This window comes from Bombyx mori, chromosome 15 (genome assembly GCF_030269925.1).
Source record: "Bombyx mori chromosome 15, ASM3026992v2".
Lineage (NCBI taxonomy): Eukaryota > Metazoa > Arthropoda > Insecta > Lepidoptera > Bombycidae > Bombyx > Bombyx mori.
In genome coordinates this window covers 555276-581707 of record NC_085121.1, presented here as the reverse complement: position 1 = coordinate 581707, position 26432 = coordinate 555276, and the positions used below count along the sequence as shown (strand labels likewise).

The 26432-nt window shown below is 35.1% G+C and overlaps 3 protein-coding genes across 14 annotated transcripts in view; 2 read left to right on the top strand and 1 right to left on the bottom strand.

Annotated features, from left to right (window-relative positions):
• The window catches only part of E74 (transcription factor E74), a 266595-nt gene extending 250278 nt beyond the window's left edge, over positions 1–16317 (top strand). For 11 of the 12 annotated variants that reach the window (XM_038015611.2, XM_062672340.1, XM_062672343.1 and 8 more), the window contains one exon: positions 12568–16317. In XM_038015611.2, coding sequence (XP_037871539.1) covers positions 12568–13103 — 536 coding nt within the window. In that variant the 3' untranslated portion in view covers positions 13104–16317. 12 annotated transcript variants of the gene reach the window in all.
• A 2350-nt stretch (positions 16318–18667) lies between these two features.
• LOC101739317 (vesicle-trafficking protein SEC22b-B) lies at positions 18668–24258 on the top strand. Its single transcript, XM_004928646.5, has 5 exons — positions 18668–18922; positions 19092–19201; positions 20251–20371; positions 21129–21327; positions 21948–24258. The coding sequence occupies exons 1-5, from the start codon at positions 18848–18850 to the stop codon at positions 22094–22096; spliced, it is 654 nt and encodes a 217-aa protein (XP_004928703.1). The 5' UTR covers positions 18668–18847; the 3' UTR covers positions 22097–24258.
• LOC101739462 (uncharacterized) lies at positions 24072–25779 on the bottom strand. Its single transcript, XM_004928647.5, has 4 exons — positions 25599–25779; positions 25397–25525; positions 25043–25198; positions 24072–24797 (listed from the first exon to the last, which is right to left on the bottom strand). Exons 1-4 carry the CDS (start codon positions 25653–25655, stop codon positions 24690–24692), a joined length of 450 nt encoding a protein of 149 aa, XP_004928704.2. The 5' UTR covers positions 25656–25779; the 3' UTR covers positions 24072–24689.
• Positions 25780–26432: the final 653 nt, after the last annotated feature.

The following is a 26432-nucleotide window of genomic DNA, read 5'->3' as shown; positions in this document are numbered from 1 at the left end:
GTGTATGTTAATCTGTGCAACGCGTAAACATGTAACCGAACCTGACCTTACACAACGGCAGCCATTGCGTATAGCCCGGCCGAGACAAACGGCGCTCTCATTCCGAACGTAACGCATACAGCAAGCTGATAACTGCATCCGGCAGTATAACCGATAACGCTATCTGACGACGCGGCCGAGTGCAACTCTTTTAAACGTTTTAAAACATGTACAAATTTATTGAACCAACATCGAATTATAGAGTCCATTGATTTAGGTTCTAAACAGCCACTAAAAAGGTTTAGTACCTACTGTTTACTAACCAAACAATTGGCATGTATATCTCAAATAGTTCAGTTTAATTTTGACATACAAAAAAAAAAACGACTGGAAATAGTAAATTTATAGGAAAATAGTATCGATACCACAAAACTATAATTGCGTTACCACAAAACTATCTAACGATTGCAATGGCATTGAATTCTAAATACCATTACTTCCGTACTTTACGCAAGAATTAGGAAAAAATGGAGTAAGTTGCAATATACAAAATTTTTGTTATAATAGGTACCCCGATTACTTGCTCGCCTAGCTTGATTCTAATATTCTAATTAATTCAAACTGAGCAATAATGGTAAGAATAATAAAATTGCTTTTGCTGCAATATATTATTGAATGTATGTAGGTACAATAAAATTTAAGCAAATAAGACTTCCAATTGAATTTCGATCTAATACATTATCAATCACTTGAACTGTTGATGTTTTTTAAAATAAGTAGTTGAAATTGATTTTCCTCGCTTCATTCTTCTCATTCAAGGTTTTCAAATGTCAAAACAAAATACATATTACGTACGTATATCAATATACCTACCTAGTAATAAAACAGTAGAATGCGGTGAGCCAAGCCGCTGCCTACTTTTCTTCAACATACCAAACGTTGAAGAAAAGTAGGCAGCGGCTTGGCTCTGTCCCTGGCATTGCTGAAGTCCGTGGGCGACGGTAAACACTCACCATCAGGTGGGCCGTTTGCTCGTCTGCCTACAAGAGCAATAAAATAAGATAAAAGTAGAAAAGATTTAACTGAAGAACATGAATCAGTGATATTTAGGATTATAGTCGGTCCATTTTTTTGCTCTTACATATCTCCGGAACAGCGCAACGGATTCTAAAGTACCTATAGTTGTCACAGAAAGAGGCAAACTTGCCAAAAAGCTATCTTATTATATAAAAGTTTTTAATACTAATGCAGGTAATATTAATAAAAAAGTATATGGTTGTTTCGTTTACACACCCTAATAACTAAACCGGCTTTGGCGAAATCATGTATAGAAATGGTTTGTATCATATAAATGTAAGCTACTTTTTATTCCACTGCTGTCCACTTATCCTCGCCCAGGCGATGTAAAGTGTGGTGATAACATGAGTTCTGATTTAACAAATTCTACTTTCATGAAATTAATTAGAATGATGACCATTGTCACAATATTTCTTCCATTAACATAGATATCTACCCCATTCAAATCTTGAATATAATTTCTACGGAATATGTTCAATGCAGTACTTAATTGTATCGGTACGTAGATGCTAACAACTTCAAATGGGAAAAGAGTCTAGAGGCATTAGTATAGTATACAGTAGAATATCACTTGTAAATTTTTACGAAGAAATCTCTAATCGACAATTGCGTTTGATCGCTCTCTCTCTCTCTCTCGACTTCCAATGTAGTCCGATAAGAAAGCTACAAAAGATTTTCAATAATGGTTTTCTGCTTCCGTAATTAATTCTAAACTAACAAAGGAGAGACTGAACGTAGAGAAGAAAACGAATATAACATTATTATCCGAAAACTAACGCGGTAGACTGGAACGAAACGCGTAGGAGACAAAAATGTGAGTTAGATAAGCAGGAACTTCCCATTTAGATAATGAGTTGACGACCGACGGGCGACGTAACCATACTGTGTAGTCTATGTCACGTACGTAAAATTAAAAAAAAACATTATTACGTAACACGAAACTTTAATAAAATATTAAAACATGTGCTCGGTTTTGTCTGGATATGTGGCTGCGTGCATAGCTTTACCAGTGCCTCTTTATCGTTAATTGATGAGTAATTAAAGAAGCTGAGGCGTTTATATGTAAATTCTTTAAAAAACACTATAATCGAACAGTAAGTATATATATATACATTCTGACTCCACAAACATTCGTTATCAAATACATTTATTTCACATGTGGAAATATAATATAAGGAGAGATGGTACATCTGAACTTTGTCGAACCACGCACGTCATGGTTACGGTGTTCGCACGTTTGCACAGTTGCCGTCCCACAATGAACTTACCACACCGTTTGCCGAACGGTAATCGTTTCCGTATTTGCAAATCGTTTGCTGATTATTTTTTTAATTCGTTTCATTGTTTAACCTTTTGCCTTTTTCGTATTTCGGGCAGGCTACGAAAGCTTAGTAGGCTGTAATCTGTACTCTATAGTTCGTAATCTGTGGTAGTCTTCGGACGTTGAGTAGGTATTTGAGGAGAGTGACGCTTCATCTAATAGAATAAGCCGTCTCGGTGCGCTAAAATTTTAATACCTTACTTATTGAATGAATACGTAAACTACGCTCATATAAATATGTATTATTCATATCTTGTACACATACTTAAGTATTATTCAACGAATATATTCCTTACACACGTAACTTAATATAATGTGTCATAATTTAACATAACATGCGTTGCTTGATAAGGTACACGACATCTTTCGAATATTCATTATTTTGGTTCGGACATTCACCATTTTCAATGTTTTTTTTTTTGTGTTCAACCAGAAGTATACATATATCATACAACGTTTGTCCTCTCTTCGAACCGGGACACAACTATATTAAGATGGAAATAGGCAGGCTGTTGGTACCTAGCCGTACGGTGATCCACCATTAATACTGGCAACTCAATTTAAGCAATAAAAGCTTTACTAGCAAAAAGTAGTAAAACCACGCAAGTAGCTAAGTAGTATTACGAAACTAAGCGCGTGTGCCTGACCTTAAGCAATGATAATGAACTGGCAACAAAATGACACTTTGTTTACGTCACTTTTGACAATAACTTTGACCTGCCGAGATTGTGAATTGCGAATGAAATTAAAGCAATGATATCTTGTAAACAATATCTTTACAGTGCACATAGTGTTTTAGCGTGTATGTAATAGGTAGTGTTTATATTTAAATATGGCAACCCACACAACAGATTGAAAGCATATCTCATTGCATAAAACGGAAACCGAAAGTTTTTTCACTGACCTTGTACCGCCTTGTAAGAGAATGTTACAATAATATCTTGAATAGCTTAAACCTATTAAATTAAATTATTGTAACTAAAGAAAGTAGGTTTTAATTAGATCCAAAATGGTTTGTTCGTAGCTTTGTTTTTGACAAGAGTATAAGTAACTCTGATTTGATAATTGAAGAAAAGTCCATTTAAATTTTAAAGTAATAGGCGAATGGTATTATTATGTACCTGCAGTGTTCTGATTGTAGTTAATAAATAACTCTGAACTTTCTCTTCCGGATATGAGAAGTTCCAATTCAACCTCCATAAGGTATATGCAATTCCCAAAAGACATTACATGAATTTATCGATGAAATTGTAAAAAGTAATGAAAAACCATTGGAACGAAGTCAGCACTAATACAATTTTAAATATCATTCTCAAGATCGAAAACATTTTACATGTAACTATTTATTTTACTGAAATTAAGCACACAATTTTTATTTATATGCAAATATAAATTAAACGAGTCGATATAATTTAATATATCATAAATATAAAGTAAACTTTAATTTAATAAAGTAGGTAGGTGGTACATAATTTTGTTTGGCACGTTTTAATCTGTCATCGTGACCAGTGACGCCCTCTAGGTCTGGTTATCGCGTGTTACGCAAGCCTCCGTGTGTGCAGCGAGGCGCAGCGCTGACCTCACTTAATACAAAACTAGTTCAACCAATACAGGGCGATAGGGCACGATGCCCTAAATTAAATTCATCATAAGGAAAAAAACAAGACTGTTGGTCATGTTCAATCATCACTTTGGATGTTGCTTTATTTTGCATTCCCGACAGAATTCAAAGTAGAACATGAAAATAATACGATGCATAATACCTAATAAATATAAGCATCCATCGAATAAAAGCGTACCGACACATAAAAGAAAAGGAAAACGCAAAATGATGCCAATCGCCATTAGTCTACCAAGTTTTTATGATTCTAAATCCGCCGAGTTCCAAACAACTTTATAAAATTCAATAATGGCATTTAACAATATCTTTAGGCTATGGACATGTTTTGAAATATCTATTTGATTGAGAAATTTGTAAGTAAAACAACAGATCATTGAATTGTATCTGCAAAATAAACTAGTTAATACAAAATAATATTATGTAGAAGATACCTACTCAAAATTAAATCTCTTCTTTTTTTGTAAACACGTTATCTAAAATGTTGCATTATCAATGTCACATTGAACGATGTGCATATAAAAACTCTGTTTATTAACGTAACCACTTCAACTCTGGCCCCGTCTTGGATAACAAGTGAATTCATCTCTATAATTGGTTTCCTAACAGAAATTTTCCATTATTTAACATTAAACTTACAATTTATTTAATTATGGAGAGTAATGTGTATAATTAAGGAATACAATACAAAAAAAAGCGAATTGAAGCGCCAGGGAATATTAGAAATAAAAATACTCTTCTCTTTTTTAATGTCAATGTAGTAGTACCAGATACTGGATACATACTAATTACCTCATTTTTATTTAACAAAATTACCCACGCAAACTCAAAGAACTACCAAAGAGTTTCTTCTTAGATCTTTACCATAAAACAAGTTTATAGTGTGGCAATTTGTTTTCCTTTTTTAATCTGACAACCCTGCGAGTCGGGAGCGCAGGGAACACGTTTGGATGTGTGCGCTCGTCTGAAGGTCAGCCGGCGGCGTCATTTCCTGGTCATTGGCAGCCGTCGGCTCTTCGCGATCTTAGAAACGCGCAGGCCACCTTCCGCTCGTACAGGAAAACGTTGCACTATTGTAAACTATAATAATACGAAAGGATGTTCATTTAAATAAAAAGTCTATTAGATTACCTTACCTGTTATATTTACTTCTTTCGTGTGACTAAAATATTAGTTTTACGTATTACGTAAAAAAGTAATAGTATAAGTAAGTAAGTAGTATAGTAATTAAGGTTTAACTTGAACGCATCAATTGGACTAAATTGAAGATTGAAATTTTTTTTCCTGATGGTAGGATCTTTTGTGAGTCCGCGCGGGTAGGTACCACCGCCCTGCCTATTTCTGCCGTGAAGCAGTAATGCGTTTCGGTCTGAAGGGTAGGGCAGCCGTTGTAACTATACTGAGATCTTAGAACTTATATCTCAAGGTGGGTGGCGCATTTACGTTATAGATGTCTATGGGCTCCAGTAACCATTTAACTCCAGGTGGGCTGTGAGCTCGTCCACCCATCTAAGCAATAAAATAAATAAAAAATTAGAAATACCTCCTAGAATGACAGATTGTAGTTTTTTAGGTGATGTTGTGCCTTCATGATGTAATAATTAAGAGAAATTGGCAACTGCCCTAGGTTTGAGTAACGACATAATCGGAAGTGTACAGAGCGTCTTGGAACATGGATGCATAGAATTTTCCAATCGTTATTAAGATCATCGATTACACGTAAATCTGATCTGCACAAGAAGAGTTTTCGAACACGAGTAGATGAGAATATCTTGATGGAATATTATCTCATAACTACTCCCCACACTAGGCAGGCTCTGCTCTCGTATCTTTTTTTTTTCGTGTCTGCAGTATACACTAGTAGCAGACACGATTAATTATAATTTTGATATTGACCTGATTTACAATCAATGTTTCCTTGATGCAGATATATTTTGTAAAACCTTAGATTTTTTAATTCTTTCATAGTCCACACCAAAAAAAAAAAGAAGATAAAGTTATAAATGGTTGCAACGTGATTGTATTATCGCTTCCGCCTAGAATGACGGTCCGATATCAGTTGCTCTGCACGTAATGGCTGCACGTTTTCGAGTTGCTTTGAGGAAACGTTCTCATCGAGTTATCTTATCGTCTCGAATTAGTTTTATCGTTCGCAAAAATAAACGATAACCGTTCGTTTTGTATGTTCCTTTTTCGCAAACTGATAATTCGTCATTGGTGTGCCTGACGTCAGGTTTTCCCTCTATTTTTCTTCCCGCCTTTGTTTTGTTTATATAGCTATAGTTAAATTTAAACAACCGACATTGAGAGGTAAAAAGTCCTCGGGTGTTTTTAAATAATCTCTTAATACAGATGAAAGTCGTGTTCGCGATGCGCGTCAGTATTGCATGGGGTTTGTGGGTAACCCATATATAACGCCGGCTCGGGACGCTCTCGAACCGGTCCGGTCCCACCAACAGAACTACGGGAATTCGCAAGAGAAAACAAATAAAACGTATATATAAACCTATCGCGAAATAATGGAAAACAATACGATTCTATCATGACCGTTCACTCTAAGCTGACACATTTACTTTCTGTAAACGTCAAAGCAAATTAGGAGATCAACTTGCGACACCGAGTCCTCATTATAAACCCTAATTAATACGTGAATGTGTAATTTATATGAACACCGAAAGGTAATACCTTTTTTTCTAAGATCAGTTACAATATATAAACAAATACTATTTATGTAAGTTTAATTCCGAATATATTGTATTATATGGGAGCGTGCATGTACTGGCGTGCTGTTTCAACAAAAATAGTTTAATTGAAAACATTTCTAACAGACAAGCTTTACTTGTTCTCAACTATACATACATATATACGCAAAGAAAAAATAATTATGTACTCTATTCTGCTTTGATTGTCAACCGCTTTTCTTTTTTTTTATTTGTTTATTATCTATTCTCAACAAATAATTTTATAAAGTGACCTTTTTCTTAAACGTCAATTACAAAATCAATGTTAGAAATAAAATTAATCTAAATCTTGATGTATCAGTGATTACGGTCGAATTTCGATCGTTCGAAGACTCGTTATAATAAAAAGCAGAACATAGAAACACAACAAATATAAATAACACATTATGAAGCACAACAATTAATGATCATAAAACAAGCAGTTGAAACACAAATCATAGTCTATGAAAAACAACTATGGAAATGATTTAGCTCTACAAGATTATATTAATTATCTTTAAAACTTTATCCTCATTTTAACTACACATTACAAGTTATTACACACTTAAATGCCCTCCATTTTGTTGATTGCATATTTTCCTTGCGGGCTGTTTACCTCCCCGGGACAGCAGAGGGCGAGGCTGTTCGTAACCTTGATCTTGTGTTGCAGCCAGTAGGATCAGGATGAGTCCAGCGCTCCCGCTAAAAATAGACTCGTCGACGCATTCAGAGCCGCGTTTTTACCCTGTTCTATTCGTTTCTCAAGCTAACCACAAGTTAATGTAGATTACTAAATACTTACATAAAATTGAGTGTTTGGCAGTTTTGCAAAATCTTAATGTCCAGCTTTCAAAGTAATGTAACCCTCGTATAATATAGGCAATATAACAATGATATGGACTACGTTTTTTTTAAACTCTCGATTTAATAATTTCTAACTATTAAATCGTAACTAATTGTAGGCAGCGGCTTGGCTCTGCCCTTGGCATTGCTGAAGTCCATAGGCGACGGTAACCACTCACCATCAGGTGGGCCGTATGATCGTCTGCCCACAAAGGTAATAAAAAAAAAAAAAACTTCAATGATGTTTTCAATAGAAAAGTTGAAATAAGTAGTTTTATTTGTGTTTCGGAAAAATTAAGCAACACGTTGCAAAATTTAACACAATTCAACAAGTTCATTTAATAAAACCAGAAGTTGCGATCATAAAAAACACTATTTAACGACATCAAAAATCAAATGTGAGTTCATTCAATCGAAGTGGGAGGCGGTCTGTGCTATGTCCGGCGACCACTTAACAACAGGTGGATCGTTAGCGCGCCCGCCACCAAGTATATCTTGAAAGTTTAAAATATGCACACCCACACATACAAATAACACATATAATGATATAATATCGATGTAATCCCTCTCTCCGGCGTTGTCGAGTATTGATTGTGATAAACAACACTCATACAATTATTTCCAGTATATACATGCATGCATACATACATACACATATTTTAGTAGATAATTAAATCAAGAATGTATTCATACTGGACATACAAAACGACCCTATATTAACTAAGCGGTCGTTTTTAAGTCAGAAAACATTTTAATCGTATTCTTTTTTAAAACACTTCCTAAATTTATTTATACGAGAAATTTAAAATAACCGAATCCTCTTTTATTACGTACACTGTCCCACGAGCTATAATAATGTTACGTAATTATTAATTGTTATTACTATTTGGAAGTTGGATTTTTCTTCTAAATAAAGGAAGCGCTTTGAGGCCTGTGTGGCTTAGTGCGAGTTTTTTAACGTTCTCGATAGTGTAAAAGTTAACTCAAATTGGTATGGAGTTGGAGCGTTTACCGCTAGGGGCGCTGTTGCAACTGAATACAAATTTGAGTTAACTTTTACGCTATCGAGGACGTTAAAAAACTCGCACTAAGCACGCCGAACGAGAATGTAATGGAGGCGACGTTATATTAAAAAAAGAGCAGCACCAGTCTCGCTGCGTGTCTATTTGCTTTGATAACAGTTTATCATCGACTGGGCTTGAGCTCCAACAAAAACCAATTAAAGTAATACTCATAAGAGTTAACCATTTCAATTTGACATTACCTATAACATTGGATATAACATTATATAACAGTAGATTTTAGAACATTATTTACTTTTTTGTGAAGGCGGTTATCGATTTCATAATAATAGTCCCGCAAGCTCTTAATGTACAACTTGAATAATAAACGTTCGGAAATTGGAAATTCCAAATTCAATTTCCATATTGTTATCAAATATAATACAACTAATACATTAAAATATCAAACGATATTTGTTTGAACCAAAATTTGATCAAAGAAATACAATATCTTCCTTAATCATAAATAACTTTAAACATAATCAAGAACCCGGGTCTGATATTTTAAATGCCGCGTTTACTGTGAAAGAACGCGTGGGTCACCGATTCGTCTGCCTACTGCTTATATTTTTTGACAGATGTCTTTTTTAATATTCTCAAGCGTTAAAGGTACCAGTGGCAGAAAGTGCTGAGACTGTGGACAGATTATAATAACGAAAAATATACATACAAATTTAATTTTATTAAAAAACGTACTGAAAATATTAAGATCCCGTTGTGTCTATTTCAGTTACTGTCCACTTCAAAAACAATGAAACAAAAAACTTTTTAAGCTAAGTTCTATTACGCCGCCTTCATTAATAATAGCTTAGAACCGAGTTTATCAATTTATCACCGTATGTAACCACATTCAAACTAGCAGAGCCGATGTGAATATTAGCTGCAAACATACCGATAAAAAACTTAAGTAATTTTTGTTAAATACATTTAAAACAATTACGTAATGATTAAAAATGTTAGCCGCGGACGCACGTGCTAGGCGTGTCGTTGACCTCGCGATAAGCCACGCGAAAATACTGCCGGTTTGAAAATATTTGGATTTAAAAATTAAATTCCGGATGACAGTCGCTTTAGCTCGTAGTACATAATACACGTGTAATCATTCTTATCATCGGGTATTTAATTCATTGAACTAGCAATTATTTTTCATTACTTAGTGTTTAATAGAAGTATAATAAGAGAAACGGTAGGCATTGACTCGAACGTGTCCTCGATAACTAATTTCGTGATCCCTGCCTTCTTAGGCATTTATCTTTTCAATATTTTTCCCTCCAATTGACAACTCCTGTCGTTATTGTCTTACTTTAGACCAGTCTTTCTCAAAGTGGGCGATAGCGCCCCCTTGGGGGCGTTTGAAACCTAGAAGGGGGCGTTAAGGGGCCCAGAAAAAATGAGGGGTGTTGGTGTGGGTTAGGGGGCGATGTATTATTTGTGAAATTGTGGTTTTTAACTTTTAGAGGTGTATAAAAAATGGTGGGCACTGAAAAATAATTGATTTTCAAAGGGGGCGGTAAAAGAAATAAGTTTGATAATCACTGCTTTAGACACAATACAAGATAATTCTTTGCAGTAAAACTCGTTTGAAATTTTGATTATTATTTGAGTTTGTTATTGACATGGTTTTGAATTAATTTTCTTAGAACACTGTGTGATGGTCGAAGATCCACGTGACATTCAAACTTTAAGATCATTCGTCCGATTACTATTCCAATAAGTGAACATATTAAGTTTGAAAATGCTTCACATTTTTAGTGGTCTTTTATCCAACAATTTACTTCTACATTTCGTCAAAACATTCGTATGAGACTACACAGACCTTCGTTTCCTAGAGAAAAGTATAAAACAAACGGGTCACACTCTCGGGAAGTTGTAAAACTGAATGGCTCAATAAAACACAGGCATGAAGCCAGATTCGTAACACAAACTTGTATAACCTATTATCCGAATATCTGATATGTACCGAAAACTAAACGCGTATCGACAGATTACAGAAATAATAGAGAGACTATGCTTGGTTTTTTTTTAAACGCTCACACATTTTGATCATGGTAAGACGAACTGACAGCCCACCTAGTGTTAAATGGTTAGTAAACCTCACAAGCACGACAAAATGAATGCCCTCGCCGAATCTCTCCCGTCCTTCAAACGAGAACATTAAGAATGAAAAATAAATGTCTCCGACCTACAATAGTCACTCAACACCAGGTAGACCGTAAATGACGTAAGTTCGTATGCTCATAAACGTATAGCAATAAAAAAGCCAAGAGTCACGACGCCTTAACGACGTATTCGACGTATTCACGACGTATTATTAATGTATAATACCGGTTAAAACGATTGACTAATAATGTGACGCGATTGTTAATAAAAATTTCGAGTAACGTTGATCAGTGGCGCGCTCCGGTGCCTGATCATATAGGCTTTTTTACACAGGGTAAGTGACTCGAATAAGGACAGGCGAAGTTTTGAAAAACTATTTTTGTCCACTCACCACTCAGAAGTCATCTCTAATACCTTCATAAGACACCGTATACCACTTCTAGTATCGAGTGGGTAGTGAAGTGATAGTTTTAGTTTAGCTCTTTAAATCTTTTAACGATTAATCGTGTTCGATATGCTCTGCGGTCTGAGTTCGAATCTTTCTAGAAGCTTAGTTTCCTCAATAGTGTTACACCCTATACAAGTTAGAGTGTGACCGACTACCTGTCAGTCTGTCGGTGATACTAGATAGCACTTTTGAGTTTATACTAAATTAGAGATCGAGACGTATTAAGACGTCCTTTTCTCTAAATAACCTAAAATTTGATCTATTTATTCGACCTAACCTTTAGGTATTTTAGAAAACAGATTTTAATGTACTTTCCTCCAGTTGGACATTGTATCGCAATATAATATGTATACTTAAACACGTTATAATCAAACACAGGAAGCGCTCCAAAATTGTTAACTTAAAAAAAAACCAAAATTGTGTAATTTAGCGTAACGCGTGATCCGAGACGTACCTAAATATGGCCGGTATTTAGGATTATACCGTAATAACGTCTCACCTATCTCGAGTTTAGCAACAATGGCTTCCACGTTCGCTAATTATTGTCTAAGAATATATGAGAAATTATAAAACAATGAGTTTTTAATCTAATTATTTGATCGCGACCTTTTTGAAATCAAATACCTGAAGAACTCTGAAATTCTGCATTACCGACGTATTTATGTTTAATTTTCTGACATACATTTAGTTGAAGTAACTAAGAAATATAACACGGTATGTAAATGCTAGGGCCTGTAATGTTCCCCGTTTGCAATTCAAGATTAAACTTGCTTAGCATTCTTTCTCATTTGCTCATCATCTCATTAGCTTAATTTTAATGAATTTAAAATAATTAACGAAAAGAAAAACTTTGATCAGTTTTAATTATTGGATTTTAACGAGAAATTAATTCAATCACATCTGAAAATGGAAAAATGCGAAGTGACAGGCCGATGGCGCTGGCGTCCGCTCATTGGGGTCAAGGCGGCCGCGCCGACTCCACGGTTGACGCAATCCAACACTATCTATAACACCGTGTAACCATCACCAACCAAACCATAGTTTGGCTAACAACATTGTAACCAATTAGTTGGTATTAATTTTTGAAAATTAAAAATGGTGACCGCATTTTAATGTCTTGCTATAAAAATGTTATTGTCGAAGATATAATTAGAACTTAAGAGCGGATTTAGTCGTGTGATGCCGTAATGTAACAGAGTCCCTTTATTACGACGGTCCGTCTCGGAGCCAGTTCATCCAGAACGAGGTCTCTACACTCCTGTGCAATTTGTGCTTTTTTAAATTGTACTCAGCGGACGCGAAACCACCTGTTAATTTAAGATATTATCTTACACAGACTATTAGATATGTGTGTTTGTACATATATGGTTTAATTGATGGATTGTTCTGTTTGTTTCCAGTGGGAGCGTTGAGCGATCGTGACGCATATGGATATGGTTACGGCGGCGGGGGAGGCGGGACTCACCACTTCGCAGCGCCTGCGCCCCCGCCGCTGCCGCACGACGAGCTGCCATACTCCGTATTCGACTTCGGCGACTACCAGCGCCACCATCATCACAACAAACTGAAGCCGAAGAAAAGGCCTCGCTCCGATGCACCTCCCACGCCGGGCGTCAAGCGCAAGAGCCGGGAGGGCTCCACCACGTACCTGTGGGAGTTCCTGCTGAAGCTGCTGCAGGACCGCGAGTACTGCCCGCGCTTCATCAAGTGGACGAACCGCGAGAAGGGCGTGTTCAAGCTGGTCGACTCGAAGGCGGTGTCGCGACTCTGGGGCCTGCACAAGAACAAGCCAGACATGAACTACGAGACCATGGGCCGCGCCCTGCGCTATTACTACCAGCGCGGGATCCTCGCTAAGGTGGACGGCCAGCGCCTCGTCTACCAGTTCGTGGACGTGCCCAAGGACATCGTCGAGATCGACTGTTCGTTGGCGTAGAATCTCCCTGCACACGTGACCGCTCCCGGAGGCGCGTATTTATTTCGCTCTTACATTTTTCACTAATAGTAAAGATTCGTCTAGTTTTCAAATCATCATGCATGACGTTTTTTCAGATTCGCTTATGAATATTGTTATCGACTTAAGATGTGAAAGTGTAACTCTCGGATCGTGACGACTAATCATTGAATTTAATATTTATACAAAAAAATAGGAGAGACGAAATCGATTGCTCAAATGTTTATATAGGTACCTATGTTTAGGGGTATTCAGGATGCGGAGCACTTGACTCGCTAAATGTTGTTGTATGGCGACACGGCCGAGTTGCGAGTGAGCTGTGTCGACTGCGGTACTGTGGTACTGCGGTACTGTGGACTTGTGAAGTTGTCCGTTTGCGTGGGCGCTTCCTCGGACTGCACGGATCGGAACTTCCTACCTCAAAACTACGCAAAAACATACAAATGATTCATATTCAGATATACATATATACAATATGTTCGATACAGTTTTACATTACACATTAAGTATGTTTGTTATATTGAATAGTCTTATAAGAGTTAACAACACTGAAATATTTACGTAAAATGAGAAGATTTATATTAATGAAAACAAAATTATTGTAGTGGTACATTTTGACCGTTTGGTGCTCGCGGTAGCCATTTTCATATTTACAACTTGTTAAGAATTCCCTCTCCGCTGTTGATGCTATATTTACATATATGTTTACTGAATATTGTTTGTCTATTAATTGACACGTTCCTTAGTTGTCTCATAGTCTATTTAAATACTATATTTGATTGACGAACGTCTTTCCTAAACCGAATTTGTTTTCGATTGATATTATTATGAAATATGTTCCGCGAATGCTCGGAAATTTCTTCAAGTACTGAATAAATACTGCCAACGTTCTGTTTAAATGGGGAAATAAAAAAGAAAATAACCTATCGTAAGTAAGAGTATTTGTGAATTGTGTTAATTATAATTAGATGTTTACTGTAAGTGAGCTGTTTTATGTGAAAGCGTTCTAGTTTATTTCGTTTATTAAAAAATAATAATAACTAAATTTAAGAATGTTGGTCGGGGCCCGCGCGGCGCTGCGCTGCATATCACACACAGAGAAACACTATTTACTATTTAATAATATATTATAACATATTCTCTTATATTATATTTACGTACATGTTATCTCCGATACGGAGCCGTTTTTTTTAATTAGTGAAAAAATAACCGTCGCGGGCCTCCAAGTTTTTTTGTTACCTGAATAAATATAATAATTACTATTCGTGGTCCAATGTTATTGAATCATACTGTAACTAGATAGAATAACGAATGTTTGTTTAAGATATAGCCTATTAGGTACACAGTTAATATAGTTCCAATAAATACCATACAAAAAGATCCATCTATGTATACAATAAATTAATTTTTATAGTTAAAATGATAGGGAAAAAATTGTCTATTAAATTAACAGTGAATTGAAAATACAGATTACCAGTTAAAAATTCTGATTGTCATTTGTCAGCAAAGCTGGTCGCAGATGAAGTCACATGTTGAAACTAGTTAAAATATTTAGTGCTTTTATTTTAAAAATTAATTCACTGTTAAATTAATACGTTCTGAAGAAATGAATCGAATTCAAAATAGTGCACGATTTTATTTCTCTCTTACGTTGGCTAACCTAGGTGATAATACTGTAGAGTACATTCAAAGGTGGAACTGAAATGAATGCACTATTTTGAGCGTGTTCACGACATAGTCTGTGTAATGGAGTATGATGACGTGTTGTGTCAAATTTAGTTAAAATAGACGAAACGTGCATTGCTTCTATTATAAATGGTAAAAAATCAATAATACAGATTTATACATATTTTATATATTTACATATTTAAAATAAGATAAAAAAAAAACAAGAAAGTATATCAAATGATTAGTGTGTAAGTTATATTTATATTAGGTGCACGTTTCGTCTGATTACTGAAAAGGGTTAGTGAGCCTTAAGAGAAACGAATGTCGTGTTAAATGGGTGCTATGATGTGGGACCGACGGACAGACTCGCACACCACGCTGACGATCCGATCCACGAGTATAACGAGACATGCCAGTGCGTTAATTGTTTTAAAATGACGATTTAGTGAAACGATCTCAGTGTTATAACTACGAACAAAACCAGTGCCCGTTGTGCGTGTGATCTATATTTTTATTAATGTGGATTTTTATCATATTTTTATATAATATCTAGTTGAAATTCTATCGTTTCGGCTGTTTTAATTCTTCTTCTTTTGTAAATACGTCTTTTAGAATTTAACTTATTTATTTTTATAAACGCTTTGAGCATCCCACGCCAGGCACAGCCGCGTGTCAGCGAGCCCGGAGGGATCTCAAAACGTTTGTTTTTCCTTTTTAGGAAATTTCGTTCTGTAGGTTACAAATTTTATTGTAAAATATCTATTGTTAAATATAAGATAGTGTAATGAATGGACCACGGGAGGAGAAGAAACGCTCTCAGAAGTAATCGGCAGTTTGTGATGCAACGCGCGAGATGTTAGTTACCGATTTGTATGGATGTTTGAGCAAGCATTTAAAATGATGCTCGGAAAAAGTTTTTAAAAAAAAATTAAAATAATTTTAGTCGAATTGATGTTATTGATAAAAATCAAAGTTTCTAATAAATAATTAATGTACTTAAAAATTTTCAATGTAAATTTTTATGGCACCTCAAAATGAATGATTTTAAAATTGAGCCTAGTCTTAGTATCATAATTTGTTAAAAAGAAAAACGCGGACGCCATATTGGCGCAGTGGCGTCGCAACGCGGGCACATGCGGCCCTTGTGCAATGTACAAATGTACATTCGACGAAAACGCACACCCTCACTAGCCACGTGATGGCGTCGCTAGATAGTTCAAGTATGAAATTTGTGCGTGGAAGCAACGAGAAGGTTAGTGAATTTGGTATTAGGGCGGGGAGGGCGCTGCGGTCGCACGGCAGCACGCGATTAAATGTTTCGAAGTTGCATGCTATTTCGATGTACGTTTATCTAAATGTAATTAATGTCCAAGTGTGTATTTCAATACGTAATTCATTCCGGATGAACGTGTTTGTTGCGTGTCGTTAGTTTAATTTCATTACCTTGAACAATAGACGGCGCTTCCTTCGTTTTTGCTTCAAAATTATTATTTTTTAATTCTGAGAGTTAGAATGTGTAAATGTGAAATTTTGTGTTATATTTGCTTTTAGTTTTTAATGCAATTACAGTCCGATAATTTTTAATTAACTTTAACATAGATTTTGTTAATTTTACAAGATAATGTATTTTCTGCCCCCTAGTTAAGTTATTTTTCTAATGTATAGTTAGTTGTAAGTGTAAATGATTTAGTACGTAATTTGATGCATGATGATAATGTTAATAAAATATCCACAAAAAATATATCTTTATTATTTATTCTCCGTTTCCCTTTATGATTTAAAAACACAATAATCATTTAATGAAGAAATGAAAAATTTGAGCTTACTATAGAAATTATCCTATGAAGTCTAAAATTTAAAAACAAATACCGCGAGATAAATTTAAAAATACGCTTTATTGAGTTGTCGATGATACTTATTTATTTATTTATTATTATCCTATGGCTCATCTATTGGAGTGTTGACCGAGGGTGGCGATACCTACATGCGAGCCGCAACCTACTACAGTGCGCTTAGTGCGAGTTTTTTAACGTTCTCCATAGCGTAAAAGTTAACTCAACATTTGCAGTTGGAACAACACCCCTAGCCGCGAACGTAGGCAAACGTTCCAAATCCATACGAATTTGAGTTATCTTCTACGCTAATAGTTTGTCATTTAGTGTGCAATCTATAACCAAACATCATGGTATTACTTGATTGAGATTAATAATTAAATTTCTTTGCCAAAATTTGGGTATAAATTAATTGAACCTTATGTATTATATTCTCCTATCTGAAAATTATTTAAGACACCAACTTTCTAAGAATCTCCCACTTAACTGTAAACTTAACGCTGGTCATAACACTCCTAATACAGTTGCCAATGTTAATATTGTAGATTACCTATGATTATAAGTAGTGTTAGCCTCTCTATGAGTGTGTGTAATCAATCACGACTAGTACGATCTAGTCCTAATCCATTCAAATACTTCATCAAAATACCCAATCCACATAGCCTTGTTCCGTTCAGTTTCCAGTCCTGTACATGGCATAGTACTTGTACTGTACTTGACTGGCTACTGGCTAATAGACTAATCCACTTCATCGCGTGGGCCTCGGACTTCAGCAAAGCACCCAATGACGACATATGCATGCATTTGTTTTACCAACAGTCTCAAATGCCGCGGCCGCTGCTGCCCGGGAGTCGTTCACCAGAGAAGCAACCAGCATGCTGTCACTGGTACCTTGCTCAGCTAGACTAGCCTTTTATAATAAATACGGAGTTTACTGCGTTATTTATTTGATTAGACCCGTTACCTTCTCGTATCCGAATTTACATGATATTAACACCTATGTAACGGGTAGCTATCAGAGATTTTTTTATGGGATTTTATGACCTGGTAACTAAGACCTTTAAATCATGTCTTATTTTAATTTATATTCTTATTTTTATGAAAAATGATAATATGGAGTGAAATGAAATGAAATGAAGATGATTAATTTGAGACATTAAACTGGGATGAAATTAAATTAAATGAGATGAGATTATATGGTATGAAATATAATCTCAGTAAAATGGTGGTTGGTCATTTACTGAGACTTTTTCAGTGGACTTTTTGGAGGATCCCGAGAAGTTACGTTCAGCGGCTTTGTTTGATTTTCCCACATTTGTGCACATTCACAGATATTAAACAGTCAATAAACCACCGTTATTACATATTTAAACCTGAAGAAACACTAAATAGACAAAATAAAACAAATCACACAACTTCACTCCTCGCTTCCCGCCCAAAAGGCCGCTATCAGAGAATGCGAAGATATTTTACAGAATCCTGAGTCTCGCTAACGACATTTTCAAGATAAGTTTCAATACTTTTATACAAATTCCGGACAACAATATTCGGACTGTTGGTCTACCAAGCAATTCACCCGCTCATTGCAAGATCTTCCCTTTGTCTTATAAACAAAACCTGTTTTAGTAAAAAAGCTTTTCTTCTAGTAATAAAGTGTACTGAAAAAATTTAAGTTCAATTCAATTCTTACTGGTGGTAGGACCTCTTGTGAGTCCGCGCGGGTAAGTACCACCACCCCGCCTACTTCTGCCGTGAAGCAGTAATGCGTTTCGGTTTGAAGGGCGGGGCAGCCGTTGTAACTATACTTGAGACCTTAGAACTTATATCTCAAGGTGAGTGGCGCATTTACGTCGTAGATATCTATGGGCTCCAGTAACCACTTAACACCAGGTGGGCTGTGAGCTCGTCCACCCATCTAAGCAATAAAAAATAAAAGTAATATGTGTACTCTTTTTACCACAAGTAGATAGTTTGATGGATCGAAAAGACAATAATTTCACGTAAAATAGCAAGTCCAAAGTGTGACTTTCTGATTGGTAACACTGCTAGTTGACGTGTTGTTGTCATGTCAGTCCACTTGACGTGTAAGCACAGCTGTCGTGGTATTGAGAACCTATTGAGTTTTCTTCATGTTTTCAAAACTATGAGAAGGAAAAAACCTTAAATTAAAGTTGAACTCAATTACATAAATTTTATGTTTAAGTGAGAGACATTTTAACTTTAAATATGGTGTTAATGACTATGATTGCAAGAGTCGCCGACGGGCTGCCTTTGGCTGCCACTATGCAAGAGGATGAGCAGGTATTTAGAATGCTCTATAATCATTTTCTATGATAACATATTTCGTCATATATACATTTCTTTCGTATCTTTTTGTTTCATGTATTAGTATTTTTATTTTTAAATTGCAATTTTGTTTATTATTTTTGTTTGTTGTAATTATAATTTAATTTGCTGTAATGATTTGCAGAGCGGGTGCAATATACTCGAGTACCAGAATCAGGCTAAAATGCTGTTTAGGAAATTAAGCCCTCAGTCCCCGATGAGATGTTCCATTGAAACCGGCCCGTATCTCTTCCAGTGAGTCACAGTTCATTTATGTCAATTAAACCTATATCATTTTAAACAAAAATAGTCCAACAAAAAATCTATATGCAAAACGTTTTTGAAAGTAATATGTACACAGTAGCTTCTTACCTAATTCACCATTTAAATGTTTAGCCAGACATAACTTTCTGACATAGGACATTGTGCACCTGTAATATATTATTACATATGCTACTACTATACTTATTTGCAACATACAATATGATACAATATGACTATTGTGAAAATCAATTTATATTGTATAACAACCCAGAGATGTTACAGCTTATGGGCATTTTAATATCAACAATTATATCAATATGGTACAAGTTTTAAAATCGGACTGTAAAGTACAATTTTATATTATTTGTCTATTCTTTTACTCGTTTTTTAGCACAAAACCCCTAAAATTTATAATGCTTTTTAAGTATTGGCTTTGTAGAATGATTTTTAAGTATGGTTTTGTTTTTTTATTTGAGTTTTTGCTAGGTTTTATTATGTGAGCTGCAAAACTAACTATGTTATATACTTGGAAGCTGCTATGTCTTTATTGTGAGACTGGTGCGATAGTACTGAGCCATATGTTCAATTAAATATTGTTATGTACAACACATGTTCTACTAAAATTCAAAATGCAATGGAATTAACTCTGAATGTAAACATGTTATTATGCATTTAGTTTTATCATGTACTGGTTGGGTGATCAGGCTCACAAGCCACCTAGTGTTAAGTGACTAAGTAACCTTACAATATCACAAACTGCCATATGTGCTTGTTCGCATACACTTTTAGGCATGTTATTCGTGGTGGGGTCAACATCACATTGACTGCTGGGTGTTTGCCTGATTTTTCCTTATAATATTAGTAATAGATTCACATGAGGACATGCACAATTAATATTGTTGTGAGCCACCAGTATACCGAGCAGCTTATGAAAATAAACAGTGGCGCCTTAAGGAACATTTTACATAATTCTAATCTATTGATAATAATGCCTGTTTTTGTGAAATAATGGTTTTAAGAAATAAAATTTCTCTTTTCAGTTATTTGATTGAAAATCACATATGTTATTTGGTCCTGTGTGAAAGAAACTACAGTAAACGACTAGCATTCAATTATCTCGAGGAAATAGCACAGGAATTCTTCCAACAGTACGGACACAGGGTCTGTTTTTAATTTATTAAAATTACAAAATTTTCTTTCAGTTTCAATCTGAGGAACAGATTTTTTAATTGGGTGTTATTTGTAGTCTATCTAGTTTTTTTTTTCCTACCTTATCTGATAGTCTTGAGAGGCTATATCAGCGTCGCCTTAACTAGTAGGTGAGCTCGTGGGGCTCAAGCCTGATGACGTTACTAACACGAACCCTAGCAAGAGCCGTGCTTCGCAGAATCTAAAACCAGATCGGAAAACCGACCCACTGAGAAGCTGCTTAGTGTTAATCAATCACTGGCAGCATGTAGATACCAGAACAAGAATAACAGCACCTGCTGACTCCACCTACTCTGGAATAAAAATATCTCAATATTCAAATTGGAATGCATCATTATTTGAGTTACAGTTTTAGTTTCATTATACAAACAATCAGAATAGGTCTACCATCCCAGTATTAAGAACTAAACATCTGAGATAAAAAAAAATACATAAGTTAATCGTGAACATTTGCTAAGTACGTATATCATTATTGAAATTAGAAAAATTGGTACCCGCCTGCGGGATTCGATCACCGGTGCATCGCTACATACAAATGCACGGGCGTCTTATCCTTTGGGCCACGACGACTTAAAGTGACTTTAAGTACATTTCAAGTTAATCAACCGAATTCTTAAAGACCGAACCGAAAGGAAGACTCGACTTCTGCATTGTGTGTTCAATGATATTTAAACTACAGCGTTATTTATAGAAATGAGTTTGTCCACAGTTGAACACCGTGACTCGTCCGTACACGTTCATAGAGTTCGACACGTGCATGCAGCGCACGCGGAAGCAGTACGCGGAGGGCGGCGCGCGCGCCCGCCGGGCCGGCGCCGCCTCGCACCTGGCGCCGCAGCTGGGCGACGTGCAGCGCATCATGATGCAGAACATCGACGACGTGCTGCAGAGGGGAGCTATACTGTCCGGTAAATGCCTTCATCTTCTCCATTTTTGTATTGATAAATCACCTCCATCCCTAATTTTATCTAATTTTTACACGGGTATAATATTGTTATAATGTACCGGTCTTGCAATTGGCACCACATCACTTGAAAACCTGTCTTTTTATTTTTTTATTGCTTAGTTGGGTGGATGAGCTCACGGCCCACCTGATGTTGACCTTGAGATATGAGTTCTAAGGTCTCAGTATAGTTACAACGGCTGCCCCACCCTTCAAACCGAAACGCATTACTGCTTCACGGCAGAAATAGGCAGGATGGTGGTACCTACCCGTGCAGACTCACAAAAGTCCCACAACCAGTAATTAAGCAAATTACAATTTTGCGGTCTTAATATGTTATTTAGTCAACCTCCCTTACGTTTAAGTTATAATAGTTGTCAATGTTCTACCATATCTTTAACCACTGCGAGTAGTATATCTGTCTGGAACCACTGCATTCACCCACAGTGTGTTTTCAGAGGTCAAACTTTAGTTATGTACCATCCGGCTCCGACATAGACTCTATCAGCATAGGTGGGAGAAAAAAATTTTTTTTCGTGAATTTCCAGAATATGGTTATTCAATTTTACGTGATTTAACTTTCAGAACTGGACACGAAGACGCAAAACCTATCGATGATGTCGCAGAAGTACCGGAAGGACGCCACGTATCTCAACACGAAGTCGATGCTGGTGAAGGTGACCGCCGGAGCCGTTATCGTGCTCGTGATTGTGCTTTACTTCTGGGTTCTCTAGATGATTCCATGATAGTTACGGTTTGTCTCGGGGAAATGAGCGCGACTTATAATTAACACAACAACAAATACATATCGTCGCTGTCAAACCAAAATCAGCTATGTGCAAAAACTCTATTTTGAATTAACGAGTAAAAACATTTTCGTATAAAATTTTATATGAAAGTGGATTTTTAAGAACTATATTAAATGAAAGCTACAGATAAATATTAAAGCTATAGACAAATAACAGTTTTTTTATACTTTGGATAAGGCTGTGAACTATACAAAAAGGTCAAAACGTAAAAATCTCAAAAAGTGCCCATAGTAGATTTTGGTTTGACAGCGACGACATATTATTCAAAACGAAAACAATGATGGTGAATTATAATTATAGCAAAACATTACTATTTAATTGTTCTTATTTATTATTAATCACGTATGAGCAGATTGATGTTGCAGGAGTGGTAGGCGTCCACCGCCTACCGCCATGTACGGTCTGAATGAGGTTGTTGACCCCCATATTTTGTACGCGCGTTCATTGCGTGTTTCCAAAATCTATTATTCCAACATGTTTATTATTTTTCGCCTCGCTTAATATGAGTCAGTATAATGATAATTTGAATTTTTATTGCCCCGGTAATTAGAATTTCTACTTTGGAAACGCCCTTAAATGATCGATGCCCGCACTACCTGTCACATTGATAATACCTACACTGCTAACAGACTTAACTGTCAGCGCTTAGAATCCATAGACAACAAAAAATTTTTTTTTGAGTCCTTTTGACTATTCAATTATTTTTTTGACCGATTTTTATAATTATTTGAGAACTATTATGATCTTAAATCTATTCTACGGTTTAAACCAAAATATGTCTCTCCGGCCCATAATTATAGAATTCAAAAACCCAGAGCCATGTTTATTTCACATTCGTGTGAAAGCGTCATATGGGACTCAGTGTTTAAATTACTCATTCCAGTAACTCAATTCTTCCTCAACGTATTTGAATTTGTGAATAATATATAAATTAAAAATATATGTCAAAAGCAATAAATAAGAAATGTATGTATAATGTTGTTTTTTTAATCCTTTGCTATCTATAGTTCACGCCAATTTCAAGAGACCAGTTGCTAAAATCGTATGTAACATGTGAAATAAAATCAATGCAAAATTATTTAAAAAGTAAATCTGTTAAAAAAAATATATGTATAAAATACACATATTATATTAAACAAGTTGACATATTTTTCAAAAGAGAACACGCTTTTGGTGTTTCAAAACAGAAATAAATTCAATGCGAGCAGTACCATTTGATAAGGGTTTTGATGGCACCAATTCATTAAAATTCATTAGTTGTTACATTAAAAAGAGTTGATCATAGAAAGATCATATTGATGGGTAAAGGGCTATTTGGTTTAAGCGACATTTCGCTTGACACGCGACATCTATCTTTTTAATTAAAGGTCCGTTTTATTTGGTATTAGTATCATGACTTCAATATTTTAAATTGAATTTCAATTAAGTTTACCCCATTCAAATAACTGAATGTTTATTTAGTTAGGATATATAATTATTTTATTAACTTTCATAAACGATAAATGTCCTTATACAATTCCTCTAAGCTCATTTGAGGTTTTCTAACTATTCAACTGTGTTCAGAAAATTGGTACAGAGAAACATTGTATATTTATTTGTATTTATACATTCCAGGTCATTTTTTTGTTCACTAATTCAAAATTGTTTAACATTTTAAATGGTCTATAAATAATTATCAGGGACACAAGATAATTTTATTCCAAACAAAAATACTCAGGCCCAGGTACCACCACGATGAACATTGCTTTATACTTTCAAGCTATTCAGAATAAAACACATGCGAACTTGCCTTAAATTAAGAAAACTCAATGAAGAACAACTGACATCAAGAATCTTAAAACTAATAACAGATAGATTTGGCATTATTAGTGTTGTATTTCAGTATGTAAATAAAGTAATATTAGAGTTATTATAATAATTTTATTATGTATTATTGGTCAGGTCATTCATAAAGTAGGTAATCAGGCACATCTTATTATTGTTTCTCACATATTAATTGTGTATGTTGGTGATGGAATGTTGAGTTTGATCACAATTTTTACTGTTGTATTTGATTTAAGGTTTAATAAACATGCATCCCTTTTAAATTTTGTTTTGTTTTTAAATACATAATTGCTACTAATGCTGTGTAAAATTACAATCCAACATATTTATTATATTTCATATATCATATTTATTATTCTATTTTATACTACTGCAGTATTTATCTTTAGATTTACAGACTATTGAGATTGTAATCCTGTCAGATACCAGTATTCTACCATTTCTGTTCAGCTGTGCTATTTTTATGTATTGGACAGACTGGTGAATGAGCTCATGGTGAACCTGGTGTTAAGTAATTACCAGAGCCCAGAGATACACCATGAATGCCACCACTCACTGTAGTCTTGAGGTCTATGTCTCAGTTGTAATTTCGTCGGAGTTTATTTTTAATGACCTCAAACACTACCACCACCACCTATTGTGAAAACAAATTATGCATATTTTAAATTTTTTAACTGTTTTCTTTTGCACATAATCAAGTGAAGTCGTCACAATCACTGTGTTTTCTTCGTTTTGCTAGGTGTATTGTAGTTACTGAGTTCAATGTGTCTCTAGCTTTAAGAGCCATTGGTATGGTTAACATCTGAAAAATGTAATAGTCAACTTTAATCAAATTATCATTTTCTGAAAAGTCTACCTCACTGAAGGATATCTGTTAAAGTACCTAAACAAGAAAAACAAACCAGAAAAAAATAATCACAAAAATTCTAAAAATATGATTACTAATAAACTTTACAATGTCATTATTTATCATTGAGAATTTAATATCTGGCCACGTCAGCTGAGAGGCTATACTTAAAAAAAAAAGATAACTACATATAAAAATACCTGCAGTATTTTGGCGAAAATAACAGGTCGATTTTTCCACTGCAGTGTACCAAAAACTTGTACTGGATATGGTATTAGGGTTGAATGTACAGGTTCTTTGAGGTAAACCATAGACACTTGAATTCTAAATTCAGGTATAAGATTAGGTTTGTCCAGCTGAAATACAATTCATAACTTCAGATTAGGTTCTCATATTTAAATATACAGGCTAAAGATGTATAAGAGGGTTTACCATGAATACAGTTGAAAACGTAACAATATTTTTTTTAAACTATGACTTGGTAAGTTATAGTATCATACAATTATGGTATGTTGATAAAAATAAACATTGAAAATTATTTAACGAAAACTTACTTCGGTTAAATAATAGCGCCCGTTTAAGCTCTGTAGTATTCCAATGGTTCTACATTTCGTTATTTGTCCAGCATTCAATTTACAAACTTTTCTCAGGTTGTCTAAATTGTAGTATGTATAAAAATCAGTCTAAAACATATTGTATATTTTTTAAATTATTTGAACTTAGTTGAACCTGGCTTCACGTTCCATGCAGAATTACCGAAGATACGTCTTCAAAATGCATGTCGCGATAATTGGTATTTTTAACAAATGGCATTTTTATTTCGCAATTTATTGTAAAATTCTGTGGTCATCCAAATATTCCAAAATAATAAATAATGTGGGTTATGTTATGTTGACAGTTTTTTGGATTTTGAAGATTTTATGGCAATTTTTTAAGGGATTTTATGACCTGGTAACGAACACCTTTAGGTCAAGTCTTATATCATCACTACATAGTTTAAAACAAAGTCGCTTTCTCTGTCCCTATATCCCTATGTATTTGTATACTTAAATCCTTAAAACTACGCAACGGATTCTGATGCGGTTTTTTTTAATAGATAGAGTGATTGAAGGTTTGATTGAAGAGGAAGGTTTATATATAGGTTTATATATAAGGTTTATATGTTTATATATCCATTAAATAATGGAGAAATCAATAATAAATTACAGTTTCCGAAGCGAAGCGAGGGCGGGTCGCTAGTTAATTTATAATTTATATTCATTATTTTATGAAAAATGATAATAAGGAATAAAATGAAATATCATCATCAGCCTGCGGCAGTCCACTACTGGACATAGGCCTCTCCCAAAGCACGCCATGGCGCCACTGAACCCGATCTTCGGTTCTACGCTTCCAGTCATTGCCAGCTGCCTTGCGCAGGTCGTCACTTCATCTAGAAGGAGGGCGTCCTACACTACGTTTGAAGATGAAATATAATCTCAGTAAAATGGTGGTCATTTACTGAGATTTTTTCAGTGGACTTTTTGGAGGATCCCGAGATGATATCAGCGGCTTTGTTTCATTTTCCCACATTTGTGCACTTACACAGAT

Excerpts from the sequence above, each read along its gene's own strand:
- LOC101739462 (XM_004928647.5), bottom strand. The coding sequence starts at position 25,655 with ATGCCATTTGTTAAAAATACCAATTATCGCGACATGCATTTTGAAGAC. Across the intron at positions 25,526-25,598 it reads ATTTTGAAGACGTATCTTCG|ACTGATTTTTATACATACTA; the intron begins GTAATTCTGCAT and ends AATATGTTTTAG. Across the intron at positions 24,798-25,042 it reads TTTTCGCCAAAATACTGCAG|ATGTTAACCATACCAATGGC; the intron begins GTATTTTTATAT and ends TACATTTTTCAG.
- LOC101739317 (XM_004928646.5), top strand. The coding sequence starts at position 18,848 with ATGGTGTTAATGACTATGATTGCAAGAGTCGCCGACGGGCTGCCTTTG. Across the intron at positions 18,923-19,091 it reads CTATGCAAGAGGATGAGCAG|AGCGGGTGCAATATACTCGA; the intron begins GTATTTAGAATG and ends AATGATTTGCAG. Across the intron at positions 20,372-21,128 it reads TCCAACAGTACGGACACAGG|TTGAACACCGTGACTCGTCC; the intron begins GTCTGTTTTTAA and ends GTTTGTCCACAG.